The 17,307-nt window shown below is 29.3% G+C and overlaps 2 protein-coding genes across 2 annotated transcripts in view; both read right to left on the bottom strand.

Moving 5' to 3' along the window:
- Positions 1-159: 159 nt before the first annotated feature.
- Positions 160-1,771, bottom strand: LOC113389713 (zinc finger protein 726-like). Its single transcript, XM_026626728.1, has 2 exons — positions 1,625-1,771; positions 160-1,393 (listed from the first exon to the last, which is right to left on the bottom strand). Exon 2 carries the CDS (start codon positions 1,384-1,386, stop codon positions 166-168), a length of 1,221 nt encoding a protein of 406 aa, XP_026482513.1. The 5' UTR covers positions 1,387-1,393; positions 1,625-1,771; the 3' UTR covers positions 160-165.
- Positions 1,772-2,815: 1,044 nt separating this feature from the next.
- Positions 2,816-17,307, bottom strand: part of LOC113389003 (apoptosis-stimulating of p53 protein 1) — a 217,786-nt gene continuing 203,294 nt past the window's right edge. Inside the window, exons 7-14 of the mRNA XM_026626033.1 lie at positions 16,969-17,088; positions 15,956-16,096; positions 15,573-15,746; positions 15,303-15,476; positions 14,717-14,799; positions 6,348-6,565; positions 4,627-4,829; positions 2,816-2,853 (exon numbers count right to left, since the gene is read on the bottom strand). Coding sequence (XP_026481818.1) covers positions 2,818-2,853; positions 4,627-4,829; positions 6,348-6,565; positions 14,717-14,799; positions 15,303-15,476; positions 15,573-15,746; positions 15,956-16,096; positions 16,969-17,088 — 1,149 coding nt within the window. The 3' untranslated portion in view covers positions 2,816-2,817. The remainder of the gene's footprint in view (positions 2,854-4,626; positions 4,830-6,347; positions 6,566-14,716; positions 14,800-15,302; positions 15,477-15,572; positions 15,747-15,955; positions 16,097-16,968; positions 17,089-17,307) is intronic.

Raw genomic sequence — 17,307 nt, 5'->3', positions numbered from 1 at the left:
ATTATTTGTTTATATTTATAGAACATAAAAAAGATATATCATATTGTGAACAGACTTTCAAAAATTAATTAATAAATCTTTTAACTCCATTTTTACAACCATTTTTTACAAGTATAATATTATTTCATTGCACAGCCATTTGACAAAATCCCTTTTTATTTATAATTACTTTTTGTTGTGTGTAACTATGTGTCTTTTCAGGGCACCCATTTGTGTGAATGCCTTATTGCATATTTCACATTTGTAAGGCCGTTCCCCAGTGTGAATAAGCACATGTTTCTTCAAAGTATTCATGTGAACAAATGTCTTATCACATATTTCACATTTGTGAGGTCGTTCCCCAGTGTGAATGCGTTTATGTGCAAACAAGCTGCCCATTTGTGTGAATGTCTTATCGCATATTTCACATTTGTAAGGACGAACCCCACTGTGAATGACTTCATGTGCTCTCAAGAAAGACATTTGTGTGAATGCCTTATCGCATATTTCACATTTGTAAGGTCGTTCCCCAGTGTGAATGCGTTTATGTACACTCAAGCTACCCATTTGTGTGAATGTCTTAGAGCATATATCACATTTGTGAGGACGAACCCCACTGTGAGCGAGCATATGTCTATTTAACCTATCCGGTAGTGTGAATGTGCTAGAGCATATTTCACATTTATAAGGACGAACCCCACTGTGAATGGGTTTATGTGCTCTCAAGTAAGCCATTTGCGTGAATGCCTTATTGCATATTTCACATTTGTGAGGACGAACCTCACTGTGAACGTGTTTATGTACTCTTAAGGCATCCAATTGTCTGAATGTCATATTGCATATTTCACATTCGTAAGGACGTTCTCCAGTGTGAATAGGCATATGCTTTTTCAAGTAACTTGGATATTTGAAACCTTTGTTACATACTTTACATTTATGTGTGCTTTTACTTTGTTTTTGATTACCAGGTAATTTATTCAACATTAAAGTTGTCTCTCCATTACAAACGTGTTGATCAAAATCAAATTTTACAGAAAATGCTTTATTGCAAATTGTGCACACAAAAGACTTTTCATCTGCATGAATTTTCAGATGTATATCTAAGGCGCTTGAATCTGGAAAAGTATCTGAACAAAATGGGCAATCATGACTATGTACCAGCATATGCTGTTCTAAATCACGCAGCCCTATAAATGATTCATTACATATAGTACATTCATAATGAGATGCTTCATAGGATTCCTGTTTGACTTCATCTTTCATTGTTATATCGGAATTCATGAATCTCTCCAGACATGTTTCATCATCTTCAGGCTCTTCTTTTATTTCATATTTAATGTCTTCAATAGGAAATTCTGGTGGTTCGGTTTTAACTTCCAGAATGGAATCAGATAGAGAAACAGCCATTGGTTATCTGAAATTTTATTTAATATTTGTAATAAGCAGTGATTACAGTATGAAGAAAATGCATTTTTATCTAAGATGATCAAACTAAACAAAAACTAATACGTATGTAAATTTCATAACCTCAAAACGAGCATGTACCTTTGCAGAGCGTACGTAGATATGTATTAAAACACACTAAGATTTATTCAATATATCAACTAGAACTGATTTTAATTGATAATTATATAAAAACACGTACCTGCACAAATTTAACTAAACAATTGAACAGTCAAACATTCAGTAGACTATAATATTGACATCGTTACAAAATAATTATAATATTTGAAGCTGTAATTGAAAATAATGCACAAATAATATAATTACTTATTAATTTCTATAGTTTTGTTATAATATAATAATATTTATAAGAAACTGTCAGCCATTTTTATTTAAACTCGCTGTCACCTGTCAAACTTGTTATGAATCTAACTTCAGACTTCACTTTTCGTCTAGAATTAAATCTGGCAACCCTGTCCAATTTGACAGTTGACAGTTTGAATTTCATACAAATTTCAAACGTCAAATTCTAATCAAATTTAAACAATTAAACTACTGTCTTTTACCTCCTGCAAAAATATTTATATATATAATAAAACCAAAAAAAAAAAACAAATAAATATAGAAAACTCGGGACGTTTTTTTGGTTCTTGTCAAATAACTGAAAAATTTCATATGAAACCACCCCTTTTCAGTTAGACAGGGTGAAACTAGATAAAATTTACAACATTTTCTAGAGAACACTTTTATACACTCCGATATAAAAGTTTTGAATAAAACGACTTTGAATTCGATATTTCATTCTTTAGTAGCAATAAATAGAAAATTCGGGGCATTTTTATGGTTTTTGTCAAATGACCCAATTTTCTCCCTCGTTTATGATCGTCCTAATAAAGTTTCACTCTATATATGAATATAATAAAAACGATTATTTGAAATAAAAATATGTATTTGTTCAACAATATTTATAATTTGGTCAAAATCTTATGCACATCATCATCTAACTTATTGTCAAATGCATTTTAAAACTAAAATCTAATTAAAAGTGTATGTAAAAATGTAAATGTGCCACAACTGCTAGTATATATAAAAAAAATACCTCAATATATATACATACATATACACAAATATATTGATAAAATTCTCATTCCTTAGTATTTATTAAAAACTTTGAAACTCTAGCAAAGTCTTAATAAAATAATAAAAGAATTATGTAGTTGATAAATAGATCCTGAGATTATTAATATTAATTAATTAATATTATTAGGTAAACACAATCTGTGTATACAAAAGTATACATGATTGTATTTTGTAAAATTGATATATTTTTTAAAAAATTTTTGATATAAATGTGAATGATATTTACAATAGTTTCCTTTTCGATATGTGTTTCTTTTATTCTTGAGATGGAGGATCCACTCTTGGGTAGAGCTGAAAGAAAAAATATTTAAAATTAATAAATGATAGTAAAAAATACATACAGACCTAAATTTTTACCCTCATATAAATAAAAAATGGATATATACATTTATATATCGATTTATACACTATTAGGCATTTATATATGGGGTCAGTATATTAAAAAAATGAATATATACATTTATATATTGATTTATACACTACAAGGCATTTATATATGGGGTCAGTATATTAGAAATATGAATATATACATTTATATATTGATTTATACACGTTTTGGCATTTATATATGGGGTCAGTATATTAAAAAAATGAATTTATACATTTATATATTGATTTATACACTACTAGGCATTTATATATGATGTTAGTATATTAGAAAAATAGATATATACATTTATATATCGATTTATACACGTTTTGGCATTTATATATGGAGTCAGTATATTAGAAAAATGGATATATACATTTATATATTGATTTATACTCGATTTGATATGTATATATGGGGTCAGTATATTAGAAAAATGGATATATACATTTTTATATTGATTTATACACGATTTGGTATTTATATATGATGTCAGTATATTAGAAAAATTGATATATAGATTTATATATTGATTTATACGCGTTTTGGCATTTATATATGTAGTCAGTATATTAGAAAAATGGATTTATACATTTATATATTGATTTTTACACTACTAGGCATTTATATTTGGGTTTAGTATATTAGAAAAATGAATTTATACATTTATATATTGATTTATACACTACTAGGCATTTATATAAGGGGTCAGTAAATTAGAAAAATGGATATATACATTTATATATTGATTTATACACGTTTTAGCATTTATATGGGGTCAGTATATTAGAAAAATGGATATATACATTTATATATCGATTTATACACGTTTTGGCCTTTATATATGGAGTCAGTATATTAGAAAAATGAATTTATACATTTATATATTGATTTATACACTACTAGGGATTTATATTTAGGCTTCATATATTAGTAAAGTGTATATATACATTTATATATTGATTTATACACTATTAGGCATTTATATTTGGGGTCAGTATATTAGAAAAATGGATATATACATTTATATATTGATTTATACACTACTAGGTATTTATATTTAGGCTGTATAAATTAGAAAAATAGATTTATACATTTATATATTGATTTATACACTTTTAGGCATTTATATTTGGGCTGTATATATTAGTAAAATGGATATATACATTTATATATTGATTTATACACGTTTTGTCATTTATATATGGGGTCAGTATATTAGAAAAATAGATATATACATTTATATATCGATTTATACACTACTAGGCATTTATATATGGGGTCAGTATATTAGGAAAATGAATTTATTCATTTATAAATTGATTTATACATGGTTTGGCATTTATATATGGGGTCAGTATATTAAAAAAATGAATTTATACATTTATATATTGATTTATACACGATTTGGCATTTATATATCGACAAAAAAATCACGAATTATTACATAGGGGAGGGGAAGATCTAATATGATACTACGTGCATTTATTTTTCACCTCAATTTAAAAAAAATCCGAAATTTTTCAAAAAAAATCTAGGTACTAACTAGGTTTGTGGGGGAAGGGGATGATTACAAACATTAACTAGTCCGAGGGAAAGGGGGATCCTTAAAAATAAATCCAGGCTTAAAAATGTGCACCAATAACGACTCTGACTAATAAAAATGTATACATAATCATATAAACTATTTTTACCCCTAATAAATTCCTCGGAACATATCCTTCGGCGCCACTGGAGCCCCTGGCCCACCACCATTCTCTTTCAGCCTCGTCCCCTTTCCTTAAAATCGTTAATTTTTCATTTAACGAAAAGGTGAGCTCGTCAGGCTGACCTGCTTCGTAGGCGAACACTGCATACACTTCACCATTGTTGAGAATTCCTAATTTTTCTTGAACACCTGGTAGAAAAAAAAAAATAATGTAGTAATAAAATTCTAAATATTGTTTAAATTTATTTGGTATATAATATAAAGAGAAGATGTATCTTTGCGCTTGTTAACTTCCCGGTTTTAACCGGTTTTCGAATTTTATATAAAAAATAAATTTTGCTCGAATATTCTGTAATTTGTCCGCAAATTTAGTGTAATTTAGAGCAGTATTTGACTGAATTTATTTATTGTTCAATTTTATGGATAGTAAACAAAATTATTTTAATTTTAATTAGTTGAACTAAAAAATAATAGTTTATCTTGATTAAATAACTTTGAAAATAATTATTCGTTATTCATGCATCATTTTCACATACAAGAATGAAAATATTTTTATGATAGTGAAAGGAAAGTTTTCGAATAAATTAAAATAATACATTTTTAAATAAAAAAAATCATTAAATAAAAAAAAGAAATATTAGATACATGTTGATACATAATTGTTAATATCAATTATAGTTTTAAAAACAATTAAGCTAAACTCGGGTATTGCCTGTTCCGAGAAATTTTAATTAATTAATTTTAAACTTTCTAATTGTTTTTTTTTTGTTTAATAAAATATGATTTCAAACAACTGAGAACGTCTATCGAATTGCTACAAAGACGTGTCCTTTGTTTACTCACAAAATTTCCTGAAATAGAAAATACTCTCGTACTAGCGACCAAATTATGCTTAATTATTTTATATATTATATATATATATATATACACTGGTATAAAAATCTAAATTGATAACCATTGCAGACTGATAAGATATCAAATGCTATAGAAATGATATGATTACAAGAATCAAAAAGCTTTCATCTATCTTTTATATTTGGCTATATTTGTCATTTTCGATTTATACAGTAAAAACCGATTTTTTCACTAAAAAACCGTTTTCCGAATTCCATAATTTTCGCCAAAAAACGGGTTTTAAAACCGGTTTTTGAAAATCGACAAACCCTAGCCGAAAATCGAAAATGAACAAAAATAATTCAAAAAATTACCCAAACTAAGCACAGTCTAAGCGCCACTCCGGTACAAATGTTTACCCAAGTGCGTTTAGACTGTTTATGTACTGGGGCACTTTACCAATTTTGTGAAAAACTATTGAAAAATGTGAAGATGCCGCCAAGCTAAGCACAGTATAAGTGAAAATGTCGCACAGAATTATTTGCAAATGCGTTTAGACTGTGACTATACGGGAGCACTTTTGCAATTTTGAGTAAATAAGGCAACTTTTTTTTGAAATTGAAATCGAAATGAAATGACGATTGTTAATGTTCTGGAGATAAATTGATTTATGATTTTTACATTTGATTTGCTCAGATATAACAAACAAGATAGCAAAAATAATGAAAGTTACTGAAAGTATTTGTAATAATATATTAGAAAACGTTTAAAATTTCTCGAATATTTCATTACGGTACGGAAAGTTCCAGCAATTTGGCTTAAGGCACGATGCCACACACCACTAGTTAGTTATCTTTAATTTTTTTCTCTTACTATATAAATACTCCGAGCACCCGTCGAACCCTTCCTCGTCCTCTTCGCATTTTTCCGCCGGGGTTTCCCGATCGCTCAAAGTCGCCGCGAAGAGACAAGCGCCCCTCTCGACGAGGAAACGAACCGTCATCAGATTATTGCAACTGGCTGCACAGTGCAGTGGCGTCCAGCCGTCGCTGTCCTGGGCGTTCACGTCGCAACCGTACTCCACCAGAAACCTAAAAAAATAATAATAGACAATTAAATAAAATTGGAAATATATTATATATACTAGGATTATATATATTAATGCCAAGGGTCATCCAATATTTTTAGTCGTACATGTAGATGAAGATGTATAAATAAATGATTTTTTGTTTATTCACGACTAAAACATCGATTTTCCAAATTTATCACACAAAGATTCATCGTCTGCCCTTGTAATTTATAGCATAAGATATACGTGTTGGAAATTGCAGTGTTTATTGCAATTAAATTTCGAACGACTTTGCTTTTTCATATCTATCAATATTGTTCCTAGGACACATTATAAAACACCGATTTATTAAGATTTTAATTGATATAATTTTTAAAATATGTATATTTTTGGAGATATTTGCAAAAAACGATGAAAAGCGCCAAAAAGTAGTCAGTAACTTGATGTCAACAAAGAAGTCTAAATTATTATCACTTTTGAACTTAAGAGTAAGATGAACCTAATTCCAAAATTTCATGCAAATTGGAGTACAGTAAAAAAATTCAGACCCAAAACGCTCCATTGACTTGAGTAAATATTACATATCCAATACCAAACATATTAATTTTTGATACAATGAAACTTCTAAATAATTTTTTAGAATAAGTAAATTTTTTTTGTATCCTGGTTTAGTACAGTAAGGCAAAACACGATTGCATTAGTTAAAAAATAATAATCTGTCTCGAATATTTCATATGTGCAATCCTTGACAGTCCACAACCGTCAGACGCATGTTGACTCTATCTTATTATATTATTTTAATTTTTGGCACATCTCAGCTGCTTTTCGGCAATAATAATGTAGATATTACATTTTTCTTATTCATAATTGTGAATATATTATGTTCTGATATTGTCTAGACTCATAAGTGAATGGAAATATTTGGCAAATGACAGTCTTCATTTGTTTTTAATGTCAAACAATGCCTCAAATATTTTCAATGTCAATCAATGATAAGCGGATTTTCGTAATTTTTTCCATTTACTTCTTATTCATAATCATGAATTTAATTATACATAAAAAAATTATTTATTCATTTATTTATTCATTTATTTACCCATTCATTTATTTATTTGTTTGTGTATTTATTCATTCAGTCATTTATTCATTTGATTTATCTCTTTTTATTCGTTTATTTATCTCTCCAATATTTTCACAATCTTATTTCTGTATTGACTTCGTTCGTCTCTAATTACTCGTTTATTGTCTCTAACTACACTCTCTATAATATTAAGAGAGACAAATAGTGACACATTTAAATGAATATTGTAATGTATAGAGTGTAATTATTGTCTCTAATTACACTTTCTAAATAGAATCTCTCACAAAAAGATGCTGAAGGTGATCTTTCACTCGATGATACCTCTAACACATTTCAAAAGTTAAAAATTAAGATAAAATTTGTAACTTCCCGTAGGGTAAGTTATTGTAATCGTCGAAAAATCGAAATTAAAAATGTTTGCATATCTTCACGTTTCACAGATTTCTGAACATTTTTGGCACACCTCAGAAAAAATTTAAGTGTGTTATATAATTTCATAAGATAATTAAATGAGATAACTTTTCGTTTTCGGGCGCACAGATCAACTGATTTGAATGGTTCAAAAAACATTCGATCCCTATTGATAGGGAGATGTGCTGATTAATTTTTGGCAAAGGCAGGTCCAGCCGTTTTGGAGACACGCAGCAAAGAGTGCAAAAAATAGAAATCGAGTTTTTGAGAGAACGGAGCATCCGATTTGAATGATTCATAAAGCATTCGTTTTTTAATGATGGGAAGAATTGGTGATTTGTTTTTGGCAAAGGCAGGTCTGGTCGTTTCGGAGATACCAAGGTGAATGTAGAAAACTTGGCAGTTTTTGAGAAAACTAAGCATCCGATTTGAATGATTCAAAAAACTTTATGCTTGTGTTGACAAAATGATTGCTTTAGGAAAAACTAACGTTCAAATATTTTTCCAAAAATTTTGTTTGTTCACATTTTTTTTGTATATCAAAAATTATTCAATTTTTTTTTCTAGCTACAGTTCTAAAACTCACTTATATATTTCAAATAAATAATTTTAACTTTGCAATTTATATAATTCTTATAAATATGAGATAAGGTCCTTCATTTAAAATTCAACGGATTAAACTGTGTTTATCTACTTTATTGTAAAGATATATAAATTACAGTATTTATAATAATCTATTTGAAAATATTCAAAAAATTACCCCGGCTAAGCACAGTCTAAGCGCCTTCAATGGTGCTTTCTAAGTGCTTCCAATTTTGTGAAAAACTATTGAAAAATGTGAAAATGCCGCCAAGCTAAGCACAGTATAAGTGAAAATGTCGCACAGTATTATTTGCAAATGCGTTTAGACTGTGACTATGCACTTTTTCAATTTTGTGTAAATTAGGCAACTAAACTATTTTTTTGAAATTGAATTCGAAATTAAATGACGACTGTTAATGTTCTGGAGTTAAATTGATTTATGATTTACATTTGATTTGCTCAGATATAACAAGATAGAAAAAATAATGAAAGTTACAGTATTTGTAATAATATATTTGAAAACGTTTAAAATTCCTCGAATATTTTGTTACGGTTCGCAAAGTTCCAGCAATTTGCCTTAAGGCACGATGCCATACACCACTAGTTTACTCATATAACAAACTATATGCAACCTTTAAAATAAAATACAAAAATTTTTGTTCAATTTCCCCAACGCTTAGGATATAAATCCAAAATCTCTGATCTGTCAAATTTGACTGATATGTTCAAAATTCAAAAACCAAATTTTAAATAAATTTTTATATATTTTTTTGGACACCAAAATAGTATTTTATACATCAAGAATGTGATACTATCCTTTTTCAAGCCTTAGCCGGGCAGAGGCGCCCAAAATGGACGCAGTAAGCCTCCTGAAATGGGCAGCTGTGGCCATAGCCAAATCTTTTATACTACGAATAGCCTCCAATGCAATAACCAAGTAAATAATGAACTATATATATATATATATATATACATATATATATACAAGATAACCCGTCAGACGTTGTCCTGTACCCACATCTACATTTTTTTAATATCCAATACTAATATTTACCGTTCAGTTAAAAATAATAATTATTGTTTTTCGAATTACTATTTATACCAATATATGAGTGATGTTTAATGTAGAACTGCTTCAAATAAAATGATTATTCTCAATTCCCACAGTTAACACTTTTATTATCCCTTTAACAAATAATAAAATATGTTCAATAAAATTGCATATTAATAATTATACACTGCGATTTATAGAACAAATTTATTTCCAATAGCTCGATTTATTTTAATGCCAAGGCTTATCCAATATTTTTAGTCATACCTGTAGATGTGGATGTATAAATATATGATTTTTTGTTTATTCAAGACTAAAACATTGATTTTCCAAATTTATCACACAAAAAATCATCGTCTGCCTTTGTGATTTATAGCATAAGATATACGTATTGGAAATTGAAGTCCTTTAAAAGGTATAACAAATTCAGAAAGAATTAATATATAGCATTCGCGGTCAAGGTACAATATCACCTTGAAAATTTTCTATCCAAAATAATTGCTTCAATAATGTTGCCTTTAATTTTCATAAATTCGTACCCTGGATTTTGGTAATTTTAATATCTAAATTACATTTTTCTCACGAATAATTCAATATACATCATTACTTAAGTTCATATTTGAAGTGAATTAATTTGTCAAATCCTGTTCACATGTGCTCTATTCAACCTACGATCAACAAAGGGAGAGGAAAAAATCGTGTGCCCTGTGAATTTTTTTACTATGCTCCAATTTACTTGATATTTTGGAAATAGGCTAATCTTAATCTTAAGTTCAGAAGTGAAAACAATTTGCACTCCTTCACCACCCCCGTATTAATTGGATTATAACTCTTTTAATTCTGATTTTATCCGAACTTGTAATATACTATTTTAAAGGTAATTAAATGACCTACAACTTTCTCTATCATGAATTTTACCGTAACTTCTCTTATTTTGAAACGGCGAAGGGTTAAAAGGCTCGAAAGACATTACTCCGGTTGGACAGCCGCGCACTCTTTAAACAATCATAACTCTATCAATATTTGTGTAACAGAAAAATAATAAAAAGCATTAATTAGTCAGAAAAAGTCCTTGAATTTCTATCTATTTACCTTTATACGTATCTTTTATTCTTTCAGAGATATAATAATGAGAAATTGGTTGTTTTTTTTAATGTATTTTTTTTTTCATGAGATCATGAGTTTTTTGAAAATCGTTTGTACTAAAGTTGTGGTATTTTCTAGAATCCATCAAGATCTCTTAAACCAAGTTAATTCTAGATGGAATACGATTATTTTTAATTTTGGTGGAAATGGCACTCATGAACTATTTGATTTAATTGAAAAAAAAAAAAACATTGTATGCGTCTTTTATTTGCATGATTGCTCACTCATCTTACACGCAGAAGTACTCATTTTAAAGCTTATTTTGAGCACTATAAAACCCCATTTTCATATCTAGCTTAATATTGTTCCTAGAACACTATAAAACAGCGATTTATTAAGATTTTAATTGATATAATTTTGTTATATCATTATTTTTGTTAGAATGTATATTTCTGGAGATATTAGCAAACAACGGTTTTAATTTTTCTTTAACGTTTAGTTAAAAAATAATAATCTATGGAATTGAATTTTAATATACAACCGTGAGACGCATGCGCTGACTGCATCACTTGTCAGACGCATGTTGGCTCTGTTTTATTATATTATTTTAATTTTTGGCACATCTCAGCTGCTTTTCGGCAATAATAATGTAGACATTACATTTTTCTTATTCATAATCATAAATGTATTATATTTTAATATTGTCTTAGCCTATAAGTGAATGGAAATGTTTGGCAAATGACAGTCTTCATTTGTTTTTAATGTCGAACAATGCCTCAAATATTTTCAATGTCAAACAATGATAAGCGGTTTTTTGTAATTTTTTCCGTTTATTTCTACAATCTAACTATATTTCTATGAATCAAAAAAATCATAGAAAATTTCCTTAACAAACTTCAGGAAGATTTATGAAAATCCGAATAATCGTTTAGGAGAATTAACCAATCATACCCCATTGCAGAAGAATTTTATATATAAGATATATATATATATATATATATATATATACTAGCTGACCCGGCAAACGTTGTTTTGCCATCAAAAATATTTTGCTGCTTTACAGTGGTTTTTATTAATCAATACTATTGATCAAAATTTCCTTAAAATTAAAAAATAAAAAAACAGAAAATTAAAGTTCAGGGGCTTTTCAAGTATTACGTAAGCACTTTAGGGGGGCGGGGGTTTATTTATTTGCTTATTTTGGGTAAGAAATTTGCTTCCTTTTGCTCACAAAGGGGTGGGGGGGGGTTAAATAATTGTAATAAATCTGCTTATGTAATACTTGAACGATCCCTTTAGAATAAATTTATAAAATTTATTATAAGTAAGCAAGTGATGATTTTACTTATAAAATGTATTCGATTCAAGTTGGCTGTGAAGGTTTTCTATTAGTATTTTTGTCTAGAGTTGTAGACTCTCGACAGAACTCAAACTATGGTAAAATGTCAAAATATTTTTTAATTAAATAATATAAAATTTCGGCTATTAATTGAGATTCTTATAATACTCTACGTCCTAAATGAGATCCATATGTACACGGTGAGCAAAACAAATTTTAAATCGGTTCAGTATTTTAGGCGTCCATCGCGGACGTAAGGTGTGACACTAAATTTATATATATATATATATATACATATATATATATATATATATATATATATATATACATATATCAATTATCCCCAGGTTGATCCTGTTCCCCTTCATGTCCCTAACAATCGTCCGAACCATAATAATGCCCTTAGCAAGCGCCCTGGTGACTTCTGTCCTGTACGAGTACGTCTCTAGAAAAATGGCCCAGCACGAGATAAACCAGAGCCGGACTGGGAGGACGAGAGAGCAGATCGAATACAGAATAAATGCACCGATTCAGCCTGCGCAGGTGCAAAGGCACCGCAGACGGAGCCACGGAGGGTCCTTGGATGAAGAAGAAGTCGAGATCGAGGAAATTGGAGACCAGGAGTAGTTAGGATGGAGGTGGATTATGATTTTGTAAAGGGATTGTGAGGAATAAATTGTTATGGAAGTGATGTGATAATTTTTTTTGACGTTGAGTTCTGGGATATAAACTTATTTATATATTAGCTGACCCGGCAAACGTTGTTTTGCTAAGTAAGGTATATTCTAAACAATTTTTAGAGAATCAAGATAATTAATACTTTAAGTGTATAAGTGTTGTTTGAATGCTACATACAATGAGGTATATAGAAAACAATAAACCCCATTAGTTTGTCTATGTTTTGTCAACACTGGAAGTTTTATACACTTTCTATACAAAACATGGTTTAATCCAATCCAAGTTTGACTTATTGATTACGTTTCAAGTTTTTCAGATTCTTTTTGGATTCTGGATTTTGTGTATAATTGTAAATAATACTACTCAGCTTATACAAAATTTTCAAATTTCTGCGAGGAGAGATAGAAAATGAATTAGGTATTTTTTCTTTGACCTGCTTTTTGAAAAGTTTCATGTAACATTCGATGTTAAAAGTAAATTTAATAAAAAGTATATATGTAGAGCAGGGCGAGACACAAAGGTCCAATTTGACTTTGAGCAAATATTAATGATATTATAAGAATCAAACCAATTATATCACAACAAATAACACATTTCAACCAAACTATTATCTGACTACGTTCAGTAAAACTGCCAGCTACTTCATCGTTGTAGAAATGTGCTTTTTTAATGTCTTTCAAAAATTTGTTATCTAGGCCAGGTGGCAAACAGGTTTAGTGTCTTATTTTAATTTTAAAGGTATTTTACAAAATAATTACATTTTTAACTAATATTATAAAACTACCAACGGAAGAAAATACTTTTATTATGGATTTTCAAAGGTTACCGTTTATCTCCCATTAGCAAAGTCATAAGAATCAAAGTTATAGCTGCTTATACATCTTTTGCCCTCTACTTTCAAATATTGTTGTTAAACTTAGCTTAACTTTACTGATGGTTTTTGACACATCGGTGGTGGACCCTTTTTAACCCCGGACCTTCATATAGTTTGTAGTAACACTTGCAGCCCTATTACATAATTTTACTGAATTGCAAATTTATAGCTGTTTTTGTAAGAAACATGTGTGATTTTATATTTTTATAATTTAGTACACATATTAAGAAATAACATACTAAAATTTTGTAACTATAGTATGACGTTTCATATTTTTAAATATTTTTCAAAATACTCATCAAACCGTGGACTTGAAACTCGTGCAAGAGTGCATTTGTTTATAAAATTGCACGTTTATAGCTTTTTTTGTTAGAAACATATGTGTTTTTATATTTTTATTATTGAGTACTTATATTAGGTAACAACATACTAAAATTTAATAGCCCTAGTATAATATTGTATATTTTTAAAACATATTTCAAAAGTACTTCTCCTATCATAACCAACCGTCGATTCGCAACTAATAAAAATAGAGTATGCAAGTGTGCATTGCAATTTTTTAGTTTCTTCTGTTAGAAACATATTTGATTTTATATTTTTATAGATCAGTACACATATTAAGAAATAACATACTATAATTTCATAACTGTATTACAACGCTTTATATTTTTAAAATATATTTTAAGCTGTCAATTTGTTTATGCCAAAACGTTTTTATATATAAATAAAACTACAAACAAAACTACTTACTACAATGTAATCATGATTAAATAATATTCACGTAAAACATCCTATTAAACGTAATTGAACATCATTTGTCAACAACGTTTGACATTTGACGTATTAGCCACCGTCCATTGTTTTATTCAAATTACGCTGCTACAAATATGTTCAAATTAAAAATGTAAAGTTTGTACGCGATTTTGAAATAACATCTCACCTTTCCGACAACCTACTGATTAGCATGAATTTTTCAAGACTAAGACTGTCCAAATCGGTTTAGCGTTTTATATATATATATATATATATATATATATATATATATATAAGATAAGATAAGATAAAACTTACTTGACAATTTCCTGGTGTCCTGCACAAATTGCATTGTGCAAAGCTGTGATTCCTTCGTCGTTTGCTGCACTTGGATCAGCAACCTAAAAATATTATATATATATATATATATATATATATATAATAGGGTGGTCCTTAATATGGACATTTTCGAATTTCCTTGCTCCCAAGGGCTCAAATGGTTCCAAATTGATAAAAAACAATTCTCTGAAAGTTTTAGTTCTTAATATTGTCTGAAGATAGAGCGCAATTCAATCAAACTTTGTATGGAAATAGCATGGAAAAAAATTTGAAAATTAAAAAAAAAATTTTAGGTATAACTTAGCGACAAATGAATTAAAAGTGAAAATTCGTGCCATTTTTTATTGAAAATTCGATGCTCTGCAAAATTTTTGAAAATTTTTTCATGCTATTTTTATACAAAACTTTGATTGAATTGCGCACTGTCTAAAAGGCAATATTAAGAGCTAAAACTTTCAGAGAATTGTTTTTTATCAATTTGAAACCGTTTGAGCCCTTGGGAGCCAGGAAATTCGAACACATCCATATTAAGGACCACCCTATATATATGTATAAATAATTTTACCTGTGATGCTGTCTTTTTAACCAATTCCAACTCTCCTTCCAAACTTGCATCCAGCAATAAAGCCAATGGATCAAAACTGACTCTTCTTGATAATTTTGATTTAGAAATTGCTTGTTGCTGTTGCTGCGTTATATTGGAACTTGGAGACGAACATTTGTTGGACACATCATTAGCCTAAATAGACAAAAATATTATCCCATCACTATATAATTACGGCAAGTTGCACAAAGAAAAAAAATTAATAAAAGAAAATTAGTAGTCTATTATTACCTGTTCCTGAACAGGACTTTGATCCCTGATAGGAGGTGTAGGAGTGGCTTCTCTAACTTCTGGAAACATAAACGATGGTGGAATTTCTATTCTTCGACCTGTCGAATGTACCGACACTGGTGGTGAAGAATGGTGGTTAGAATTGCCCAATCCAGTTGTCGAAGATGATAATATCTGGATAAATAAAATCATTACTTAATAATATTTCAAAACCCAGTCTAAGAACCTATAGATCAGTAGTTGAATAACCTTCTGCAAAACGTCCATTGAGATAAAAAAACTTTTGAGTAAAGATATTGGGTAATGGGCATATAAGAAATATAATTGCTGAATGATTTTGAATGAGTTTGCCTGGTTTTATTTATAAATTGTGTATTTATTACCTGAGACGTCTGTTTCCTCAATTTAGGCTGCTCGCAAGCAGGTTGTTTTCGAATTGTTAAAGGACGAGCCCTAATAACAGGTTGTTGACTTGGAGGTTGTGCTGATGTTTGTTGATTTGTTGAACTGCTGTTATTGTTGTCCTAAAAAATAAAAAAATAATTATAAAAAAAGTTGCAATATACTACATACTACCTTCTATATATATAAAAATAAGTCAGGTTTTCCTTCCTGACGAAATAACTCAAGAACGCACGAACCGATTTCGACAATTTTGCATTCGTCTCGGGCTCCTCAAGGTTTATAGCTAAGCAAATTAGTGGTGCATGGCATCGCGCCCTAATGCAAATTACTGAAATTTCACGCACCGTAATTAAAAATTCGAGTAATGATATTAGTGACAATTATCAGAATTATGCTTGGTTAAGTCAACGAGCAATTCTTGCCGCAAAGAATAATGATGTACACGCACTGAATTTCACCATTCAATCAAAAATTGCTGGCGATTTTGTGATATACCAATGATTCCGACTGGTCTTCCGTTTGACTTGAAACGATTGCAATTTCCAGTTCGCCTTGCGTTCGCAATAACAAGTCTCAAGGCCAATCGCTTAGTGTTTGCGGGATAAATTTCAAATAGATTATTTATAAAATCATTGTTTTTCACATGGGCAGTTATACGTTGCCTGTTCACGAGTTGGAAAACCATCCGCTTTGTTTGTGTTAACGTCAGACCAAAAAACAAAAAATGTGGTTTACCAAAGAGCACTTCAATGAAACGGATAATTTGGGGATTCACTTTCATTTACTTAGAGAAGTTTAACTAAAAAACACTTCATTTTTGTAATCGAAATAAACTAATTACTGTTATGTAATAAAATCAAATTTTTCCTTTTCAAATATAAAACAAACAAAAAATTTCTTCATCTTTCTCACGAAACCATCTGGTGGCGAAACGGAGTTCGTCGGGTTTGCTAGTACTATATAATATATAGGTTTGTAAATATGTAAGTACCTGAGATGTTTGCACATTATTTACAACACTATTGTTATTCGAATTGGCAATATTTTTGTCGTTTTCTTCTGAGAGTGAAACTGGAGGTCTCGGAGGTCTTGGAGGCGGTTGTTGTTTGACCTAAAATATAAAATAGAATATACATTAGAGTGGTCCTCAATATGGATGTGTTCAAATTTCCTTGCTCCCAAGGGCTCAAATGGTTCCAAATTAATATAAAACAATTCTCTGAAAGTTTTAGCTCTTAATATTGTCTTTTAGATAGTGCAAAATTTAATCAAAATTCGTATGAAAATAGCATGGAAAAAATTTTGAAAGTTGAAAAAAAAATTTGTAGGT

Source organism: Ctenocephalides felis, unplaced genomic scaffold (assembly GCF_003426905.1).
Source record: "Ctenocephalides felis isolate EL2017-DRISC unplaced genomic scaffold, ASM342690v1 CF-g0.4_SCAFFOLD_03573, whole genome shotgun sequence".
Classification (NCBI taxonomy): domain Eukaryota; kingdom Metazoa; phylum Arthropoda; class Insecta; order Siphonaptera; family Pulicidae; genus Ctenocephalides; species Ctenocephalides felis.
Note: the sequence above shows the minus strand (reverse complement) of the source record. Positions and strands in the feature narration are given on the sequence as shown.

What these genes read in the sequence shown, in the direction of transcription:
- LOC113389713 (XM_026626728.1), bottom strand. Translation starts at nt 1,386, where the DNA reads ATGGCTGTTTCTCTATCTGATTCCATTCTGGAAGTTAAAACCGAACCA.